Raw genomic sequence first — 23,697 nt, forward strand, 5'->3', positions numbered from 1 at the left:
TCTTGCCGGTCACATTGATCGTCAATTTTTTTGGTTTCCCGATCTAAAGATCGATTTGGGTCGCTGGCCGCCATTCATCATCTTCAACGCGTGCTTTCTACTCCAACAACAGCCTGGCCGACACCTGCCGTCGCGCTCCTACGTTGGCCCGCACCGTATCGCCCATGGCTCAATCTCACGTCCTGCGCGCGTGTTGGTTGCAGCGCGTCGCGTGCGCAAGTGCAGCGCTAGCCCGGCTTGACCCATGGCCGCTCATGCATCTGCATGGCACCACGTGCTAGCCTGATTGCATGTAAGTGCTCATGGCACCTGTGCTAGTCTGGTTGCACCTAGGTATTGCGAATGTACCAGATGGCCTAGCTATGTGTCACGTCCGGCTGCATCACACTGGGTGGCTGAGCGGACACTTCGATTTCACGCGTAATTGGATTGATCATGCGAGCGTCCACGATTCCGTACCGCGAACGTTGTTGAGTATGTGCCTCTTCACTGATTAAGCAACGGGTTGCAGCTACCTCGTCGTTTTGGATCGCAGTCGTCGCCGTCCCAAGGATCTCTCCACGTCTACACCGACCCGCGTGTTGTCGCTGCATTGTCCCTTCAGGTCCTAATGCCACGGTCCGCGCGCGGTCCACCGCTGTCCCAAGGCCGTCAGCTCTAGGCCTTCCACGTGGCCAGTGACGAAGGACGGAACTTTTTCAAAATGGGACGAACCCTTAAGCCAAAAAAAAATTGATGCAAAACCAACACTACAACCCTTTAGAATTTGTGGAGTTTTGCAGTTGCAATCAGATATTTATTACTCTTTTCGTTGCAAGTTTTTCTAAAGATTCCATCAAGTGATTACATACGGAGCAAAGCGAGTAAATCTACACTCTAAAATAAGTCTATATACATTTATATATTGTAGTCCATTTAAAATGTCTAAAAAAACTTATATTTAGAAATGAAGGGAGTAATACGAAAATCTCAGACCAAATGAAATCAGCTGCAGGATTTTTATTCAAGTTTGACGTACTTATTTAGTTATATATCCTGATGAATATGGGAAGTTTTCAGAAGGCAACTCCTGCGCCGTCGGCGGCCGTGGGCTTGTACCCGGAGTCGTGAGCCGCCTTGTCCGACGGCGGCATGTCGCCGAACACCATCCCCCCGAAGCCTCCGCCGAGCAGCCCCGCGCCGAGCCCCAGCGCGAAGCTGCCGTTCCTTACGCAATAATTCTTCTGCGCTGGCGACGCGGCGGCCGTGCCACAGCCGGCAGCTGGCTTGGGCGCCGGCGGCATGCGAGCACACGCCTGAGGGTAGCGCGGCACCGCCGCCTCCGGCGCGTAGACGTACGTCGGAGGACAGTACTGCCACGGCGGCAGCTCGTACCCCACCACCGCGGCGTCGTCCCAGCACAACCCTTCGTCCTGGGCCAGCGGCACCATCACGGGGCCGAAGTGGTACGCCACGGTGAGCATGCCCCGATGCTCGGTGCAGTGCACCTTCCGGACCGGGTACGACTCACGCCGCGGCGGGCCGCCGACGCAGGCGCAGGCCAGCAGGTCGGCGACAGGGATGAACACCTCGCCGACGTCGCGGTCCTCGAGGCCGAAGAGGCGCTCGGTGCGGAGGAGCACGTGGAGGTAGGCTCCCGCGGCGGCGGCCTTGGCGGGCGTGGGCGGGACGGTGAACGTGAACGTTTCGTCCCACGTCGGGTGCCTGGCGCCGTCGCGGTCGGTCTGGCTGCACCGCCGCGTGCGAGGGTCGCCGAACACGGACGTGATGGCGTACACCTCCATGCGGCTGAACACGTTGACGTCCTTCAGGTTGCTCGCCGAGACGAGCGTCAGCTCCAGGACCCTGTGCGCCATTGCTAACCGCCCCAGCGCTGTTGGAGAATGGGAAACTACGTGGCGAGCTGCGAGCTTTGCCGTACGGGCTTATGGCGGCCATGGCGCCCAGGGGTATGTATAGGGGTCGTGCTGGGCCCGCTGCCAGCGACGTACGGGTCGATCGGCTGCTCCAAGTTTGGCGCGCGGGCAACATGCATGCATGGATGTGCACGCATCCGATGCCAATGGAAATTTCTTCAACAGAATGTGCGCAACAGCTAGCCTGTTACTGATGACATTTGATATACAAATTTCTAAATTTTAAACCCTAAAGATCTCAACATCTTCTAGAACACCTGTGGTTGTGAATCAGTGAGTTGTATAGGACTGTTAGGTTGCTTCTGATGAAAGATTGTTGTGCTACTTCTTTCCCACTGATGCGACATATAATTTTCCAAACTACTGGAAGAGTGGAAGGTGCATGATCTTTCCCACTAGATGGAATAGAATTCACAATCATAACCGTGGACCAGCTGCATGCCCAATTGCCCATGAAGAACTTATTACTCCCTCTGTAAAGAAATATAAGAACGTTTAGATCACTAAAGTAGTAATATAAACGCTCTTATATTTCTTTACGGAGGGAGTAGGTAATAACTAGTAGGTAACAAAGTTACTTGATTAACCTTGTGAATTTAAATGTTGGATAGAAACATTCAATTGAAGGACAGAAAACATGAGCACCTAAGAAAAGAAATCATTTCTCAAACTGAACTTACAAATGATAATGAAACAAAAAAACGCATACTCCTCATGTAAAAAAAAGGTAATATTTTTTTTAGAATTGTTAACAATACATTCAAATCGAATGTTGAATAATCAAACTCAAAGACACCAATCGAGCTTTTTTTAAGAATCTCACAAAGCTTTATTACTCCGTACGTCATGATGTTTACAGGGACGAATACAAGATCACCGGAATATCCTAACCAGACATGACGCCCATACCCTAACGATAAGCAAACTTTGCGAGATTATGAGCCTCCATATTGGAGGTTCTATACTCATAACTAACAACACATGAAGAAAAATTACTAGATCTAGCTACTATTTCTTGAACTATAGCACCAAAACTTGCTGAGATTCCCTCCTTATATTTGCATCAATGGCCACCTTGCAAACGGATGCAACAAAAAAATCGGTTTATGTATATATCTTCTGATAGGGCATGTGCCCCCCTGATAGCTGGTGTTTCAAGTACTTGAGGATCCTTGATGTTCCTGATTACAACTGCTGATGCTCCCAAGAAAGCACATCTTCATCCCTACAGATTGCACCAACAGCACCGAACAAGCCATTACGAGACACGCTTCATCAATGTTAGCTTTGACATGATCTTCGGGCAGAGGCAACCAGTGCCTCGGCCTCGATGTTGATGGCGTTATTACATGTGTGCTTGTAGTTTTGTTCCGCATGACCTCGATGTCCTCCATGTAAAAGGCGAGCGCTCGTGGCACCCTTAAGCCCAAAACGCTAGCTTGGCTTGGATCCAATTCAATTTTTTTACTGCATCCATTTAAATTCAGCGAGGCCAGAATAAAAAATTGAAGATAGTTCTTGACCAAAGAACTCAGCCATGACACTTTTTTGGATCAGAGGGACTATAAAAAGCAAACCATAGTACCACGTGACACATGTGGTAAGCAATTCAAACAATTCAAAAAAAGCAAACCATAGTAAATAGTGAATACTAAAAGGAAAAAAAGAGCAAATCTATCCTGCAAAATGCTTGCAAAGAGAGTTAGGAGGGTATGAATGCACCAATCATCATCATTAAATTCAGCATTATAACACTAGTGCAGAACCGGGCTATAGCACCGGTTCGTAAGGGCCTTCAGTGCCGGTTCTATAACCGGCACTAAAGGGTGGGGACTAAAGGTCCCCCCCTTTAGTACCGGTTCTGCACGAACCGCCGCTAAATGACAACCACGGGGCACGAGCCAGCGCCGGGGGCGGGGAGCCCTTTAGTACCGGTTGGAAACACCAACCGGTACTAAAATGTTTGGGGGGGGGGTTGGTTTCATGATTTCTTTTTCCTTTAATTTTGTGTTTTCCATTTAATTCTTTTTCGTTTGCTCGTATTATACGATACTATATATTGTACATGTTATGCATATATATAAATAGAATTTCCCGTAGAACCGATCATACATATATATATAGTATATATACATACATACATACATACATACATACATACATACATGTGTATGTGTGAATAATGGTGGTTGTGAGACATTCGATGATATATATATATATATACAATTTATCCTACATGTTGCCTTGGTGCCTTCGGAGCACGATGACAATTGGGAGTGGTTCATGGGGGCGGTAGCGGGTAATGGTATTCTCCTTTGGGTCTATGACCTGGTCGAGCAAAAATCCCGCTATTTCCTCTTGAATTGCTAATATGCGCTCCGTTGGTACAAGCTGCTCCCGCACGTCTATGAACTGTTAAGAAGGAGATCAATATGCATGTGTATTAGTTGTGTGACTAGATATCGATAATCATGTAAAAATTGTGAATAGTGTTCTTGCAAACATACCCATTGTTGTCTATTAGATTTGCTCCTTTCGGACGCTATCATGCGAATGTTCTCGCAAACATAGTATGCACACAGGTCAGTCCCCGACGCCTGCTTCAGGGCCTTTATGAGAATGGAATTTAATCAGATAATAATTAATCAAGCATGATAATTAATTAATGGTATTGAAACAAGAGTTAAAGAGATGGTAGCTAGCTAGTACTACTTAATTACTTACCTTGGGTCGAAACCAAAACAGCTTTTCTCGCCATTTGCCTGGAGTCACCTTAATGAACTTTCCCCAAGCCCTGCCCGCCGGCAAAGAAAATGAATAAAGGGGTTATTAAATAGTTGATATCAGGAAATGGCGAACTAAAAAGGCCGAGATATAGTTAATAATGATTGAAATTACCTGCCGACTATCCCCAGTTTCTTTTTTAAGTAGTGAGTCTAGTTTCAACTGTTCCTTTTCAACTTTAATGATTAACAAGATCCAGTGGTATCTGCATGCGCACATGTTTGCATGTCTTAACTAAGTGGGCATGTGCATAACACTAATCAACTACCCTAAACCTTATACACTTAATTATTAACATCTAGCTAGCTAGTAAGCAAAAACAAAATTTGTAGTACAAGACAGTGTGACTCACTTGCAGTTGTAAGGAAGTAGTATATCTTCATTGGTATTGAGGCGCTTGCATGTTTTTCTCTACATCTGCTTTATACCATTTGTATTTCCATGTGTCTTCATTAACGGAATTTGGGTTAATGAACCCAATGCCATAGCATCCAGCTTTTTTCATTTCATACATCTTCATCCTGCATAATACCACAGAAAAGAATATAGTGAGGATAATTACAGGTAATGATCGATCAATGAGCACTACAGCTAGCTTGAGACTTAAATTACAGAAAGAAATCACTTACAGACAATAGCAACTGACGATAGATTTGTCGAGTGCATCTTGATTGAATAACTGAAATAGTTCTGAATACTCAACGGAGGCAGCTAGCCCATGGAAGTAATGCTCCTCGTTGATATTCACCATGAGGGACTCTCGATTGGAACTCTTGGTAATTTTCATGTACCAATCATGCAATTCATACATTCTCGTTGGGAGTTTCTTGACCTCCTCAGGCTCGACCAAAGGTTCGCCACGGACATATTTCCGTTTTATGTCCTCCTCTCTAAGCGGAGACATGGGCTCAATCTCGAGGAGTTGTCCAACAGTGATACCGAGCATTTTAGCCCGGCTTCTATGCTCGTCGGTTTTTACCAGCTGATTGCCCGGCTGGGGAACGGTTTGCCCACATGGGGCGCCGGTACTCTCATGTGTTGGCACAACAAGCGGGGGGATTGATTGTGCCGCCTGTTCTCCCAGATGGGGAACGGTTTTACCGCATTTTTTGCCAGCTGCTTGGCTCGATCTCGAGCTCGACTCCTTCTGTAGTCGTGCTCGATGTGCCTTCCTGATTTGGCGCTCATAGTCTGAGTCAACAGGCTTGGGAGCTGGTGGTCTAGCCATACGAATAAAGTGGTCAATCTTTTCCTTAGGCACTTTCTCCCTTGGCGGCGGTGCCGGTTTCGGTCCAAAATGGGCGTCCACTTGGGCCTTCACTATGGCTACGTTTTGCTCCTCGATCATGTCGTAAGGCCTCAGAGGAAGAGGAGTGAGGCTTGGACCATATTGAAATCGCTTGCCTCCGCCTGTACCTCCTGTATTACCTCGACTCGTGCCGCTACGCACCATAGATGCGGCGGCTCTCTTCCGCGATTGCTGAGGCGGCGGAGACGGTTGGCGTGGCTGAGTTGGAGCAGGAGGACTGGCCTAACGCTATGCCGGACTTGAAGCAGGAGGAGTGGCCTGACGCGGTGTTGGACTTGAAGCAGGAGGAGTGCCCCTGACGCTGTGCCGGACTTGAAGCAGGAGGAGTGGCCTGTGCTACCTCTTGAGCACTGCGTTGGTTTTCCCTTGAAGAGGAAAGGGTGATTCAGCAAAGTAGCGTAAGTATTTCCCTCAGTTTTTGAGAACCAAGGTATCAATCCAGTAGGAGGCCACACGCAAGTCCCTCGTACCTACACAAACAAATAAGAACCTCGCAACCAATGCGATAAAGGGGTTGTCAATCCCTTCACGGTCACTTACGAGAGTGAGATCTGATAGATATGATAAGATAATATTTTTGGTATTTTTATAATAAAGATAAAAAGTAAAGATTGCAAAATAAACGGTGCAAGGAAAAACTTGATAACGGGAGATTAATATGGTGAAGAATAGACCCGGGGGCCATAGGTTTCACTAGTGACTTCTCTCAAGATAGCATAAGTATTACGGTGGGTGAACAAATTACTATCGAGCAATTGATAGAAAAGCGAATAATTATGAGAATATCTAGGCATGATCATGTATATAGGCATCATGTCTGTGACAAGTAGACCAACTCCTACCTGCATCTACTACTATTACTCCACACATCGACCACTATCCAGCATGCATCTAGAGTATTAAGTTCATAAGAACAGAGTAACACATTAGGTGAGATGACATGATGTAGAGGGATAAATGCAAGCAATATGATATAAACCCCATCTTTTTATCCTCGATGGCAACAATACAATACATGTTGTTTCTCTTTGTCTCTGGGATCGAGCACCGCAAGATTGAACCCAAAGCTAAGCACTTCTCCCATTGCAAGAAAGATCAATCTAGTAGGCCAAACCAAACTGATAATTTGAAGAGACTTGCAAAGATAACCAATCATACATAAAAGAATTCAGAGAAGATTCAAATATTGTTCATAGATAAACTTGATCATAAACCCACAATTCATCGGATGTCGACAAACACACCGCAAAAAGAGTTACATTGAATAGATCTCCAAGAAGATCGAGGAGAACTTTGTATTGAGATCCAACGGGAGAGAAGAATCCATCTAGCTAATAGCTATGGACCCGAAGGTCTGAACTAAACTACTCACAAATCATCGGAGGGGCCATGGAGTTGATGTAGAGGCCCTCCGTGATCGATGCCCCCTCCGGCGGAGCTCCAGAAAAGGCCCCAGGATGGGATCTCTTGGGTACAGAAGGTTGCGGCGGTGGAAATACGGTTTCATGGTGCTCCTGGATGTTTTCGGGGTATATAAATATAAATATATATATATATATATAGGAGGAATAAGTAGGTCGGTGGAGCCACAAGGGGCCCACGAGGGGGAGGGCGCGCCCAGGGGGGTAGGCGCGCCCCTGCCTCGTGGCCGCCTCGTTGGTTGCTTAACGTCCACTCCAAGTCCTCCGGATCACGTTTGTTCCAAAAATCACACTCCTGAAGGTTTCATTCCGTTTGGACTCCGTTTGCTATTCCTTTTCTGCGAAACACTGAAATAGGCAAAAAACCGCAATTTGCACTGAGCCTTGGGTTAATAGGTTAGTCCCAAAAATAATATAAAAGTGTAAAATAAAGCACATTAACATCCAAAACAGAATATATATTAGCATGGAACAATAAAAAATTATAGATACGTTGGAGATGTATCAGCCTGACACTGTGCCGGACTTGCAAGAGGAGTGGCATGACGCGTTGGTGGACTTGGAGGAGCGGGAGTCTGCTGACGCGGTGGCGGACTTCAAGGAGGAGTCGGCTGACACGGTGTCGGTGGCCTTGTAAAGATGATGCAATCCTTTCTCCATAGGATGATACCATGTTTGGCCTCTCCCAGTGTGTGCTCCTCGTCACCTCCAGGAATGTCAAGCTCTAGCCCCGAATATTGGTCCACCACTTCGTCAACCTGGACACGAGCATAGCCAGCTGGAATCGGGTTGCAATGGAAGGTTGCTTCGGGGGAATTTGTATAAACAATGGCGTCCGCCACCTTCATGGATATGTTCTTCATTTTGAAGTGTAGCTCATAGTTAGTGTTCTCTATGATGTCATCCACAGGGTATTTATCCAGCAGTGCGTCACCCGGGGCGGAACCCACGCTGCTTCTTGGCATGGATGGGATGGTGCTATCCAATGCTGGATCATCCGCTAGCTGCTGCCGCTGCTGAGACCCCCTTTCCTGGCTAAGTGAGTCGATCTGTTGCTGCTGCCGCTGGAATTTGAGTGCCAGGTCTGCGTGCGCTGATTCTAGGCCTTGAAGGTGTTCTACTTCCTGCTTCCTCTACTCCTCCTCCAACTTCCTCTTCTTCTCCTCCTCCATCTTCCTTCTTGCACGGCTTCTGTAGTCGGCGTTCCAGTCCGAAAATCCGTCATACCACGGAACAACGCCCTTGCCTCGTGTTCTTCCCGGGTGTTCAGGATTTCCTAGGGCGCGCGTAAGCTCATCGTTCTCTCTGTTGGGCATGAACACCCACTACAAAAAAAGACACATCCGTGACATTTTCGGCCGAACGAATTTTTTTCCTGTCATACATATGACACTTCTATGACGATAATTGTGACAAAACCCGGTATCATCATAGATGTGGTGGGCTCCTACTTCTATGACAATAAATCATGACAGAAAATGGGCTTTTCGTCCTGGGCGGGCCGGAGACGCAGCTGCATGACATTCTTTGGGCCGTCCATGACAGAAAAAACCGTGGTAGAAGCGAGGGGGAGGAAAATTCCGGGGAGTTCCCGGTTACGGTGGGAGGTCGGCGGCCGAGCGATGCGCATTTCTCTCGTACACGTACGCGCGTGTGTGTGAGGCATTGGCTCTAACTGAACCCGAGCGAGGCGTTGTGCTCTAACTGAACCCGAGCGATTGCACTGCAGGCTACGCGTTACTGAACCCGAGCGATTGATCGATGGCTGTTAACTAAACACGATCGAGCGATTCCTTCGCTACTGCTGCTAACTGAAGCCGATCGATGCTGTCTCTGGGATGAACAGTGAGCGTTGCGGGGGGGGGGGTGGATGAACAGTGAGCGGTGGTGTTGCCTCTGGATGAACAGGACCCCGTGGTGTGGTGGAGGGTTCGATGAACAGTAGACGATGGAGGGGTGGTTGAACAATAGCCGGTGGAGTAGCGCGCGGTGGAGGTTGGATGAACAGGAGCCCGTGAAGGCTGGAGGAGGTCGACGGTGGAGATGAACAGTATCCCGTGGAGTCCCGTTTTACGGTACGCCACACCCCTCCCGATGAACAGGACCCCCGTTTCGACCGTAGGAGGTCTGTTTCATCCATTTTGCGGTACGCCACACCCCTCCCGATCAACAACACCCTCGTTTCAAGTGTAGGAGGTCCGTTTCCTCCGTTTTGCGGTACGCCACACCCCTCCCGATCAACAGGATCCCGTTTCGAACGTGGCCGGTCGAACACAAGGCCGTTTCCTCCGTTTTGCGGTACGCCAGGCCTCGTTTTCATCGCCTGCTCCGGCCAAGCCCTCCTGATGAACACGACCACGCATTCCGTTCTGACCCAGCCGGTTGGCTCCCACGCGTTCCGTTGCCTCCCGATGAACAGGACGCATTCCGTTGCCTCCCCATGAACACAACGCATTCTGTTGCCTCCCCATGAACACGATGCATTCTGTTGTATCCCCATGAACACGACGCATTCCGTTGCCTCCCCATGAACACGACGACGACGCTGTTTCTCCGTTCCGACCCAGCCATGTACACGAGCCCTGGCCGTACGTATGCGTGAGTGGGCGTTTGAGACCCCGCCCGTATGTACATATACGTGGCCATATTTTCTTTCTTGCACCCTGGCCGCTGTACGTACGTGTACATGCTACGTGCGCGCCTCTACTACGGCACGTACGCGCCTCTACTACGACACGTGCGCGCCTTTACATCCACCAGTATATATGTACGTACACATTCACGACCAGAATGACAACACTACGTATGCTTCGACCAGGTGGGTCCCGACTGTCAGGCACTTCCTTGCGTGCAAAGATGTAGCTGGTGGGTCCCAGCAGTCAGGGGGGCGAATTGTTTTTTTTGCCCGAACGCACTTCCTTGCGTGCGAAGATGTAGCTGGTGGGTCCCAGCAGTCAGGGGGAAACGTTTTTTTCGCGAAATACGGTGGCCCGTCCGCTGGGCCCCCGCTGTCATGTGGAGGAATCATTATTTTGCACGTAATAAGGAGGCACTTCCTTGCTGCGGCCGTGGACCTAGCTATCAGCCTCTCCACGTATAGTCCACATCCGATGGAAGTCGTTCCTTGATCACGTTGACCACGCCGCGCTGAGAGCACCACGGCGGTGGACGACGGCGAGGACTAGGAAGGCGACGACTCGGAGCCGAGGAAGACGTAGTAGTGGATGCCCACGCGAAGAGGAGTACGAGGGTTCACTGGTTCGGCTGCGGTGTGAGGCTGCTGTCGCCGCAGAATAACAGGGGGTGTGGGTGAGTTGAGGGATGGCCTGGCCAGTGGTGGGAGTAGTAGGGGGCGGTGAGGCCTCCACGACATCACAGCCGGCCACGGGAGGCAGGAGCACGCAGCACGACCGGCGCTGGTTTGGGCGGCTGGAGCAAGAAGACCAGAGGTTGAAGAAGCACTACGGCCGTTGGATGAGCATCATACGGTAACAGGAGCTAGAATCATTCATATTGACTAAGTTGACAAAGCCCTCCGTCCCTGTCAACTTGGTAGGCCCACAAGTTAGCCTCCCACTATGCTGGGTTCTAGCTGGCAGGGGGAATATTCATTTTCTTGTGCGTAATAAGGAGGCACTTCCTTGCGTGCGAAGATAGCTGGTGGGTCCGACATGTCAGCGGGGGGCACGTTATTTTCCCGAAATACAGAGGCCCTTCCGGTGGGTCCCAGATGTCAGGTGGACGAATCATTATTTTGCGCGTAATAAGGAGGCATTTCCTTGTGTGCGGCCGTGGACCCAGCTGTCAGCCTCTCCACGCACAGTCTACTTCCGATGGTGTCGTTCGTTCACCACGTTGACCATGCCGTGCCGAGCGCATCCAAGGTGGTGGACGAAGACGAGGCCCCGGACAGCAACGAGCCAGAGATGGGAAGACGCGGGAGTAGAGTCGCAGATGGAGAGGTGTACGAGGGTTAACTGGTTCTAGTGCGGTGTGGTTCGGCAGTCGGTTGAGAAGAATCGGAGGTGTGGAGGGGTGGAGGGATGGCCTGGTCAACGATGGAGTAGCGCTTCATAGCGAAGCGTGCTAAGTAGAGCTGCTAGTAGAGGGAGGCGGCAGGTGGTCCCGACGGCGCTGGAGGAAGAAGACGAGAGATTGAAGATGGATGCCAGTCGTTGGATGTAAATCCAACGGCTAACATGCCAGAATCATTTGTTGACTAAATTGACAACGACTTGCGTTGGCTTCGACCTATTGGCCCACATTTCAGCCTCCAAAAATGTGGCACGTATTCAACCCATTTTTTTTTCAGAATTTACAGTCTTTTTTTGCATGGTAGAATTTACAGTCAATTTGATCTTTTTTTTGAATTACAACCATTAGCTGGGCTGGGTGAACAAATAATGTAGCGTCCATGCGGCCCATTTATTTTATTTCCTAAAAAATTACAGGCCATTTGCACTTTCTCGAAATACATGATTTTGCTGGGCTGATTCTAATTATAATATTGGGTTGGGTCAGCAATGTTATCAAAAAATAAAAAGGGGCTGAGCATTTTGTTATAAATATATTTAAATAATAAGTGATATTATTACATTCGTCCTTAAATCTTACTAAGCTTTTGTACACAATCACTAGGATTTTCGTGTCAAAACAATCCAGGATTTTATTTGTTAAGAAATTATTTTTATAAGTTAATAAGATGTGGGATATTGGTTTCTTACATATGTAAGTATCTGTTAAATATATGATGACAATAAAAATAATATATAATAACATATAAAATAATTTTTTTAGAAAAACAGGGAGCATCTCCCCGGTTCCATTGCTGAGAACGAAACCACAACATATTCTGATACAGCAGCTCAAAGAGCAGTTCGAAAGCAAAGGTAGAAAAACTACAAACTAAGGGGGGGTGGATGAACAAGTTCTCTGAATAACACAAATCACCTGAGCGGTGTCAAAGGCAGAGCGGATAGAGCACTCAAATGACACAGGGAGGGTCCAGCGAAGCCTTCATGGTCTTCAGCCGAGGGACCGTGTCAGCCTGCGGCGACCAGTAAGCAAGCGGAGACACCGGCCTAGAAGACGTAGCATCGTGGATGTCCCTCTTTTTCGGCGCCAGGTGCTCATCATCTTCATCAGAGATCTTGAGACGAGCCCACGGGTCCAGCCCCAGAGCAGGTCGAGCCTTGTTCAGCCACAAGTGATCGCCAATGGTTTCTGGAGGGATCTTGTTAGGGTTTCCACGAAGCTCATCAACTTGTCCTTGTCCGATCCGGAGGAGAGAATCGCCCGGTTCCTCACCATGTTCCTGATCAACTTCAAGACCTGCGGAATGGAAATCCAGGAGGTGTTACTGAAAATCATAGCATTTCTATATTTCCAAAGGCACCAAAGGACAGCTGAGCTAACAGTATTTAAAACTGAGCACTTTTTGGTAGCAATCCAGAATCTGGCGACAGATTCGAAGGATGAGCCAATCTGACTAGAGAAATATTCCTCAATGTGGGCCCAGAGATGTTTAGCAACTATACATTTAAAAAATAGGTGAGAACAAGACTCTTGTTCCAAGCAGTAAACACAATCAAGGGGTTTGATGATGTGTCTCTTCCTAAGGTTATCCCTAGTCATCAATTTGTTTTTGGAGAGAAGCCAGAGAAATACATGAATTTTAGGGGGAACTCTCAATTTCTAGACAGCAGGGATAAACACGGGTTGAATCCCTCTAAAGTTGATAACATGATAGAGGGAGCTGGAGGAATACTTCCCCTTATTGTCCAGCTGCCAAATCAGGGCATCCGGCTCGGCAGTAAAGGTAATGCTTTTGGCAATTTCCTCCAACTGGAACCATTGTTCCATGAGACTATCACTAAAGTTCCTTCTAAAAGAGAGTTTTCGGCATTGGCTATCCCAAACTTCATTGACACTTTTGTTAAGCTCATTGCAGACATAGTAAATAGGCCAAAATTGGACTGCTAGGGGGATGTGCCAAACCAAGTATCTTTCCAGAACCTGGTTCTGCTCCCATCTCCTATGTTCCATCTGTAGCCAAATTTCACAGCATGCATAATCTCTTCCTAATAATAAAGCACGGCTTGAGTCTCCGGGTTCACCGTCGCATCCTTTTTACACAAAGGTCCCTGTGGTTTTTAGAAATTAAACATGCAGTCCATCCACCAAGTAAAAAACTACTCGCTAGGGTATTCCTCCCTCACACGCGAGAGACGCCCCGTCCCAACCACCTGACTCCGCGCCTCCCGCCCGAGACCGGACGCCGCCGATGAGGGCCACGCCGGTGCTCCCCCTCAGCCCGCCTTCCTCCTCTTTACACTCTGTTCCCCTCCTTATCTCTCCGTTCTCTTGTCAGCAGCGACCACCCAAGGTCGCCCCGATCCATGGCCCTCTCCTTCCGCCCAGCTTTGGTCCGTCGCCGGTCATCCATGGGGCGAGCGCTGCGCCTCCTCTTGAAGCTCCTATTTTTGTGCCGCCCTGCCTGCACTGCCCACCAGCGCCTTCCGAGAACTCATGGTTGCCTTCTGCCAAGCTGCCGAATTGATGGATGACCGCCACCATGACCGACCTCAACGTTCTGCATGCAATGGGCAGCGGCCATGGAGGCCGCGCCTCCGGCCTCTCGCTCGACGCTAGCCAGGACCTCTGCCAACATCACATTCATCTATATCAAGGACCGATCTACGTCACCCGAGGTTGACAGCAGTTCGGCCAGGGGCATCACGACCACATCCTGATATCTGCTGCCTTGGGCACGACCACCACTGCTTGCCTTCCTTGGAGCAAAGAATTATGTGCTCTCCCGTACACGGCTGAAGCGCCTACAGGTGTGCGTGTCTGTGTTTTAATTTTTGCTCATTCTTTTGTTTCTAAACAAGTGAATTTCTGTTGCTGGAGCATTTCATTGAAAAGGAATTTGGTTCTGAAGCTACTCTTGAAGCCTATGATCTGAAAAACACAGGGGAATTATTTTGCTCTATGTTGTGTTGTGGTTCCTGCCCAAGAGGTGGCAACAGTTCAGACTTCAAACTTTTTTTTTGAAGGGCAGACTTCAAACTTAGTAAGCCATATGCTTATATCTCAGAAATAAATTAAATAGAACAGGAAAGGAGCAGCAACCTTAACTGAACATAGAGTTGTGTTACAAGTTCCACGTGCACTAGCTTTTAGTGAAGGTGACGTCGCTAGCTTCTACCGTACCTTGGATCGTTGAAAGTCTTAGTGCTCTCAACTTGTTCGATGAAATAACAACGATGTTGTGTTTTTCAGGTCAGTCACCAAAAGGGGACATCGACAGGCACGTACCTCGCCAGACGCGTCTCTCTCCACCTGCAGGATGATTTCCATGGCACGGCCCTCCTCAGGTCTGAGCACTACTAAGCAATAAGCATACCTTTGCACAATCCTCTTTATGTCAGTTTTGTAAACACCTTGGGCAAACTATATATCTATTGCCGAGGATCTCAGGACTCCCATTAGTTGGAACTTAGAAATGATGCTCTAATACTACACTTGACACACAAATAAGGAGCTGGCATATTAAAATGGTTACTCTTTGGAACTTTGGTCAGTATTTAGCAGTGTTCAATATTGGAGAGATTACTATTTAGCTTTAGAGTATGAGGGCATGTGTTGTTCATTATCTCTTTTACCCCCTGTCGGCGGTACTGAGTGGCTTAGCACTGATGCAAGACGAACATCAGTCGACTTAGAATTTGACCGCAAGTCACTTGAATGGTGTCATTAAAACAACCTGAGCAAGATTGGAGCTGATGGGTATTTGAGATTGTTGCTTTTTGATGGAACTGCAGCCAAATGAATCTCTCGCCTTGTCAAGCAAAATATTAATGATCTTGTGCAAGATATAAATGTTACCAGTGATGATGGCTCTATAGAAACGTAAAACTATGAGCAGTCAGGTTCTTCATTTACGAAATGTTCAGCCAATTCGACCATGTCAAATGCAGTTTTGTGTGGAAGAGAGCTGGTATATTTGTAATTGATGTGTATGATGGCACGTCTTCTGAATGCAAGCTTCCTCTCGATAGGAGATCCTCCAGTTTCAGTGTGATTTGAGTTATAGCATTGCTTAATAATTGCTTGAATTTGACCTTCCATTTGATTTTAAAAACTTAAGCCTTCTCATGTAGGTGTTGAAGTCTGACGGATTGTAGAATCAGATGGTAGTCGCTGGAGAGGCAAGGAACTCCCATGCTTGCAGCGATGCACTTGGTGGGCATTCCTTGCATTTTCCCATAAAATCACACGGGTTCATGTATTTAATTATAGCAAAGTTACCATGTCTTTATCATGCCAGTATGCCAATGTGCCCAGAAATTAGATAACAGAGGGAAGTTAGCAACTCCCAGCTCTGAAAGCATACCAAATATTTCAGTTTTTAGGCCACTGCTCAATTTTGAAGAGCTAATCCTTTGAACTAGATATGTGAGCTTTTTGTAAATTATAGGATACATAGTCTGCTAAGTGGAAAAAGAACTCTTTGATGTTGGGCATATCCTGTAGTATTTAAATCATTATTTTTTTACACATGTGATGCGAATCTTATTCGTTTAGAAAAATGGTGTATCTACATGATTGATACAAACTCAGAATACAAATTTTGGGACAACTATTAACATTGAAAGATAATGAATGTGAAGACAATATGTGTGCTGGTGTCCTGGGATTCAGCAATTGTATCAGGAAAACCAAAGTAAAACAGGTACTCAGATTTTTCTTATTCTACATTTTCCAGATATAGCAAAGGTTGTACCACAGAAACTATCGTGCCTGGCTGACACAAACTCCAATTGTGGCACCTCTTGTCAAAAGTTCACTGTATGAACGAGGATCATATATTTACTTTGATCTCAACTTTTGGATGCAGTTAGAAGGTTTTATCATAACAAAAATTGTTAGTTTTTGTAAATTAACCTCACCATATTGATGATTGTAGGACATCATTGTTCTCCAATATGAAACTATAGGGAAGGGACCTGACGTACATTTGTGTAACATAGTTCAGTAAATACGTATGGAAACTTTATTTCTTTTTCGAGATTGATTTACTTGGTGGTGCTATTGCCCATTTCCTCTTAACAAGACATGTGTGATGTTCCAAAAAAGGAGCTTATGTGTTGTCTAACAGCCTTGATGGTATTTTTATACAGGTAGCTGAGGAAATTGTGCTTGAAGCGCGTCCTGTGAAAAAATGGGTTGCATAGACATAACGCTCATCTAGACATGTTTTTCCAGTAGAAGTGAGAAATATATTGCAGGTTTTTATGCCAAAAGCTTTTAATATTTTTCCTCATAGTGTAAGTAAACTGATGATGCATTCCATGGCTAAGGGTTTGGTTCCAACAGAAGCAACACATATTCATCTTGCCTACTATCACATCAGTGGATGTCAGTCTCATTTTTCTGATCCTACACTTGAGCTAAGAATTCATTGCCCTTTTTTTGAACAGGATGCAGCAACCAGTTTGTCACAACTTCAATGGATATAATGGATCATATCGTCATTGCGTATGCAAAAGCATGTTTAAAAATTTAAATTACCATGGCACATTTAAGGGGAGATAATTGTTGAACGGATAGCGTCGATGCCTTGCAAAGTTTCACAGAGAACAAGCTATATGTGGATTTCTTCCAATTGCAGCAAGCTTCGAGCAAGCAAAACTATACTCTATAAATAATTTTCTTGAACCAGAGTTCTTTATTTTCTTTGTATTTTCAGCTTTCCTTGTAGTGGATTTCAATGTACTGAACACTCTCCTTAATCAATGGAAGCAACACCTGATTGCCTTCATATAAAAAAACACAATCTGAACACATACAAGGCGATGTATAGCAGGAACAGAAAAAAATACTGTGCGAAGGTGAGTGCAAGTGCATGATTTTCTAGAGTTATTTTCTTGGCAGAAGTTACTATATTCTCAATATACATCATAAATAATTAGGGAATTCAAAAAAGGTCTGATTTTTTTAAAAAATGATAATTTTGAAATAAAAAGTTTAATAAATCATAAAATGTTTGTTGAGTCAAAAAATGTTCGTGATTTTGTAAAACAATGTATGCTTATTCAAAAAATGTTCCAAATTTTGAAAAAAAATGTTCAGGAAATCAAGCAATGTTCATGATTTTTATTAAAAGTTTGAGTATTAAAAAATTGTAATGAAATTGAACAGAATTTCGCCAATTCAAAAAATCTTTATGAATGGAAAAATATCCTTAAAATTCAAAAACTGTTCGTGACTTACAAAATAGTTTATTCATTCATTAAATATTCGTTGATTCAAAAATGATTATGCATTTCGGAAAATGTTCATGGATTTCAAAAATTGTTCCACCAATTTCCAAAATAATGTTCATCGATTCTAGAAATGTTCACCGATTCAAGAAAATTGTTTAAAAAATTGTTGACACTTAGAAAATGTTTTAAAATATTATACAAATGTTCATGAATCAAATAATGTTCTTGAATTTAGAAAATGTTCGAAAATTTGTAAAAGTGTCCACAAATTTGCGAAATGTTTACGATTTCCAATATGTGCACGAGTTTAAAAAAATGGCATGATTTCACAAAATTGAGAGTGATAGTGTATCTTGCTGATGCAACAAAATGTGGTCATGACCGTTGAAGATTTTTTTTCTCCCGTTGCAACGCACGGGCCCTTTTGCTAGTAGATTTTAATCCTTTGCAGAATCTAGAGGTCTTAGGGTTGGAGGAAGGGACAAAAATATTAGGTTTATTTCCTAGGTATTTATGGGTAATAAGAAGCTTCCAGAGTTTCAGGTCTTCCTCATAGAATCTTTTAATCCAAGACCCTAGAAGACAGATGTTAATTTCTGGGAGGTTAGGTATGCCTAGGCCTCCAAAATCTTTTTTCATAGAGACTAGGGCCCAATTAGCAAGGTGTAGCTTCCTATTTCCCTCAAAATCATTCCACAAGCAGTGAGACATCTGAGAATTGATGAGGTTCACTGCCCATTTAGGGAATTTCAAGAAGGAGAGGAGATACACTGGAATGCTAGCCAAACAAGCTTGTATGAGGATCAATCTACCTCTGTAAGAGAGAAGTTTGCCCCTCCACCCAGCAATCCTTTTAATGATTTTATCCAGAAGGGGTTGGATATCCTCTCTCCTCAGTTTATCATAGTGGAGAGGGATACCTAGGTACTTAATGGGGAAGTTACCTTTATTACAGACTAGAATAGAGAGGAAGTCAGCTAACTCCTGATCATCCATGTTGATAGGGATGAGTTCACTTTTAGAGTAGTTGATTCTCATGCCCGAGACTTGTTCAAAACAGGTTAGAACAGTTTTCAGATTAATAGCATGTGTGGAGTCATTGTCTAAGAAAAGGATGGTATCATCTGCATATTGAAGGCAAATGATGCCACCAGGGCAGACCTCAGGACAGAGCCCTGCAATCAGACTATGATCAGCAGCTTTGCTCAGCATTTTAGTAAGAATTACCACTACTAAATTAAACAAAAGCGGGGAGATGGGGTCACCTTGCCTAAGGCCTTTACCAGCAAGGAAAAAAATCACTTTCACAGTTATTTAACTTGACCCCAACAGACCCCCCATGAGTAAGTTGCTGGATCCAACTAGTCCATTTACCCCCAAAACCTCTAAGCTCTAGGAGTTTCATAAGGAAATCAATGTCAACTTTATCGAAGGCAGTCTAAACTAGAACTACCATCTAGAGAAAAATTCTCACAAACAGAGCCTTCAGATCTGTTTTGGTGAGGGTAAATAAAGGAAGAGCATTCAATGGCATCATTAAGAGAAGTAACATCTACACCAATCTTAGCAGCAATGGCATTGAAGGAAGGATCATTAAAGTTGGAGAAGGAAGTGTGTTTCATACCCTGGGGTTTTTGCACTTCCAGGTTTTGAACCTCTTTGAGCTGTTGAGCCTTTTCAATAATGGTTCTCTTGTCACCAGCTACCCTGGCACTGGTTCTGGTGGCTTGAACATGACCCCATTTGGGAAGGTGCTTCTCCTTAGGAAGGGCAGGGAAGACAGAGTTGTATTTTGAGTCCAAATTGTCTGGGAGTTCATTTGTTTCAACAAGTGCCTCTTGATCCTTTTGTATATCTACATAACCTTCTAATTCCATCAGATCTTCATCTTCCAGGAGCTCCATTTCCCTGAGGAGGTTGAATCCATCAGTTTCATCAAGCACATAATTCAAGATCTTTTCCTGGATGCTGAGTTGAGGAGTGTATGAAGAATCAGGGAGGTGTGTCTTGAGGACTGAAGTGGATGTAGTTTCTCCAAACATCTGATTGTGGCCAAAAGACTGTCCTCTGATGTTAGGGGGCCCAGAATTGGCAGCAGGCCCTTTATCTGATTCAGATCTAGAGCTCCTGTTGGATTCAACATCTTCAGTAAGATTGGTACCAGTTTCAGCTGCAGAGACATATGTACCAGCAGAGAGGTTGGTGGAGGTGCCAGTTTCAGTGAGGGTTAAGGACTCCACCTCAATGAGTAGACTGTAGATTTTGTTCCCAACTCCAAAAAGCCTTTTAGCAGGGATTTTGGAGGGATCTTTACATAAGATTTTGACCCTAACAGTTTCATAGAATGACTTGAAATTATGCTGCCAATCCACATCCAGTAAGACTCCCAGAGTGGAAGTGATTTGATCCAGCATAGTCCAGTCACACCACTTGGGGGTTCAATTTCCTCATCTTGATCCAAGTTTCCTGAAGGTCCTCTTCAGCCTCAATCCTGCCTTTCCAAACTTCAACATTGACTAGAACATTGTCTTTTTGAGACCAAATCAGGGGTATCCAGCAACTTGAACTACATCTATTTCAGGAGGGAGTTTGACCACGAATGTCCACTCATCTAGGGCATTGATTGGCCAGGGCCAGTTGGTTTTGTAAATGTCTACAAACTCAGTGTCAAGTTCCTGCTTGGTCACTTCACCAGCTTCTACCAGAACAATCCCCACATTCTTCAGGGAGCCATGATACTGAGCATTTTCATCAGGTGGGTCTACGTGGTAGAACCCTAATCCTGGAGCAGCACTTCCAACATATCTAGCAGAACTGTGGGTTTTCCTTCTGACAGGGCAATTCTCAACTTTATGGGTAACCATTTTGTAAATAAAACAACTCTTGGGCTTGACACATTTATCCAAATGATGCCCTGGTTCCCCACAGTTGTAGCAGATCACCTCAGAGTATGCCATAAGGCCCGAAGCAGGGGCAGGAGCAGTTTTCTGGATGTCCTGTCTCTTCTTTTGCTGATTCTTGCCTTGAGATTTCCCACTGATCTGAGAGTCAGAACCACCAGCAGATTGATCTTGGGCAATTACAGGAGCCTGCCCAGATTGTGCCCCCATTTGGGGCAGATGTGGGCCGTACCACTGCCCAACCGGCGCTCCCCCCCCCCCATTGTGATAGGGAAAATTCATTGGAGTTCCTGGTTCCTTCTCATCCTCCAGCCAGATGTTGTCTCTCAGGAAGCAGAAATAGCCACCAAACAGCTCAATTGAAGCAGATTGCAAGCCTAAATTTCAATCTTCTTCAGGTTTGGGGGAGAGGTAAGGTACGGTATTCACCCGCTCCGGCTCTGATGGCGTGCTGGTGGGCATGAGTCCAGTCAAGCATTCCCATCTCGCAGCACGGGGTGGATCTCCTGAATTCACTTCTCCTTTCGCCCATCGAACGAACGTAATTGGCGGCTCCCTGGGGTGGGGCATCCTGTGCTTCTTCGAGAAATCTCCTTCGAAGTAGATCCGCATGGCTAGATTCAGCAGCTCCTAATCCACATGATCCTTGCACATCCGAGCATACCCGCGCGAGTGAGAAAACAGATTCGGTCCCTCCTCGGCTTCCTCCCTCGCAGCTTCCTCCTCTGCTTCCCTCCATTCGCGCGTGCACTGGGTCCAGGAGAGAGCGTCGTCACGGATCCACATCGCCCGCTCCCTCCATCTCCTCCCTCGAGTCTCCCGCAGCACCGCCGGCACGACGGAGTTGAGCGGCTGGAGCATCCGCGGGAAGCCTTTGTAGACATGTGGGAGATGCATCTTGTACATCTGCCTGTCTTCCAGCCATTCCCCCGTGGATATGGCCAGCGACTCCATGGGGCACGCGAGCAGACTTGCTGAGGGGATAGGTGCGCCCGGAGTCAGGAGGCGGGGGTGGCGGCGAGATCTATGGCGGCGGCAAGGGTGGAGGTAGTGGCGGGGGCGGCGGCAAGGGTGGAGGTGGTGGCGGGGGCGAAGGGGATCGCGAGAGCAGTCATCTATTTGCCAATTATGTGAACTAAATAGTCAACATATAAAATAATTTAAATATATATAATATAGTTAGAAGGGAAACATAAGTTGAACCTAACGTTCCTATTCTTATATAGAAAAATAGAACAGACCTCTGCGTTTTCTTCAAAAAATACATAAATTGGGCTGCCAAAAATAAAACCTCGGATGGGAGGTCTATAGGCTGGTCGATACATGACGGCCCTAATAAAATACAAACAGGGCTATGGACCTCCCATCCGAGGTCGTGGGCTGCGCATGTTAAAAATGAAAGCCTAGACGGGGCAGCCCAAAACCACGTCCAACACTTGCCAAAACTTCGTCCCTCGTTTTCTCTGTGTTTTGCACACTCGACATTGTGTGGGCATTTTGACTGTGCATCATATGAAGATGTGCTATGCATGAATGTTGATCAGCATGATGTTAACTGGCTGGTAGTTCCATTTTCGACCATGAATAAAACTTCCAACATGATGTTAACCCTGTTTGAAAAGGCCGTGTTAATATAAATGCTTTGTCTCTGAAAGTTGCAGCTTCTTATCTGAAACTGAACTTGCAGTTTCTTATCTGAAACTGAAACTTGCAGTTTCTTCTCTGAGAATCACATTGTCTGCACTTTTATATTCCTATGAAACTACATTTTTTAAGTGCTAAAAATAGATATCTAGAATTCATAAAATACTTCATATGCTCAATACCGCAAATCTGAAATTCAAAAGACATTCATATCTGAAAGTACTCTCAAAATACACAACACAAAACACAATTCACAACCTGCAAATACTGAAAACCCTAAGCTCCTCCTGACAATTCACAACCTGCTCGACTATTGGGCTGGGGGGGCAGCCCCCTCCTATTCCTTGGCGGCAGACAGCCACCCCTTGAGACGATGTGAACGGCGAGGGAGACGATGGCGGGGAAGCGTCGTCGGGCCAACTACTTTTCTCCTCTTGCAGTTGGGTTCGGTCAATGAAGACTCCACCGGCTCGCTCTGGCAGGACACCCTCACAAACGGCACCCTGTAGATGCTCGATCCTTCAATCTCTGGTGGATGCTCCATCTGGGATCGATACTCCCACCACCGCTCCCTCATGATCGGATTCGGTGAATCTGTTTGCTCCATGGCCCAGAGGAGCAGCTCTATGTACTCCGGTGTGACTCCCTCCGGGAGTATCGCCACCTTTCGCTCTGTTGCAGATATTTGGCCATGGATGTCGCTGTCGCCGCTAGTTGGTCCTTGTTGTCAAACCAAGACTGTATCTCCAACATCCTAGCTAGCTTCACAGGGTCGCCGTCTGCGATCCTCATGTATCGATTGTACTCCTCCATCGATCTACTTCTCCACAGCACCTTCACTCGCCGGCGGTGGTTTTTGAATGGAAGAGGAGAGGAGCAGCGCTGGTTTTGGATTAGAACGGAAGAGGAGCGACGCTGGTTTTGGACTGGAACAGGAGAGGAGGGGCAGTGGTTTTGAAATGGAAGAGGAGAGGAGTGGTGCTGCATTTAGATTGGAACAGGAGAGGAGCGGCGGTGGTTTAAGAGGAGAAGAGCAGAAGAGCGGCGCTGGTCTTGGAAGTATTTTTTTGTTGTTTTGCGTATTTTGGGTCAAAGTTTGACCACGTACTATATTTGAGAAGCAAAATGTGAATGCATGTCACCAAAAATTGTATCGTTTCGTTCGTATCTGAATGTACTTTGAAATTATATTATTTTTGCAAGGTATAACATATATTTTATGTGCGAAAATCATGGTCAATTATGACCCAGAATAAAAGGGAGACTAGTTAATGTGGGGTCGCTTTCTTAATTGAAGGGTAAATTGATTTTGATTTTGATCCAGTCACAGCGCGCCGGCCCTCTCGTCCAATCCTAAATCGCTGCCGCACGCTCCTCTCCCTCTTCTCCATTGCAAAACCACCTCCTCTCCTCTCCATCATCTCCATTCCAAAACCACCGTCTCGCCTCTCC

At 46.1% G+C, this 23,697-nt stretch overlaps 1 protein-coding gene across 1 annotated transcript; it reads right to left on the bottom strand.

Annotated features, from left to right (window-relative positions):
• Window positions 1–921: 921 nt before the first annotated feature.
• LOC125535740 (protein SRC2-like) lies at window positions 922–1,921 on the bottom strand. The gene has a single exon (XM_048698810.1). The coding sequence runs from the start codon at window positions 1,854–1,856 to the stop codon at window positions 1,056–1,058; it is 801 nt and encodes a 266-aa protein (XP_048554767.1). The 5' UTR covers window positions 1,857–1,921; the 3' UTR covers window positions 922–1,055.
• Between the last annotated feature and the right edge of the window lie 21,776 nt (window positions 1,922–23,697).

Source organism: Triticum urartu, chromosome 2 (assembly GCF_003073215.2).
Source record: "Triticum urartu cultivar G1812 chromosome 2, Tu2.1, whole genome shotgun sequence".
Taxonomy (NCBI): Eukaryota; Viridiplantae; Streptophyta; class Magnoliopsida; order Poales; family Poaceae; genus Triticum; species Triticum urartu.

What these genes read in the sequence shown, in the direction of transcription:
- LOC125535740 (XM_048698810.1), bottom strand. Translation starts at nt 1,856, where the DNA reads ATGGCGCACAGGGTCCTGGAGCTGACGCTCGTCTCGGCGAGCAACCTG.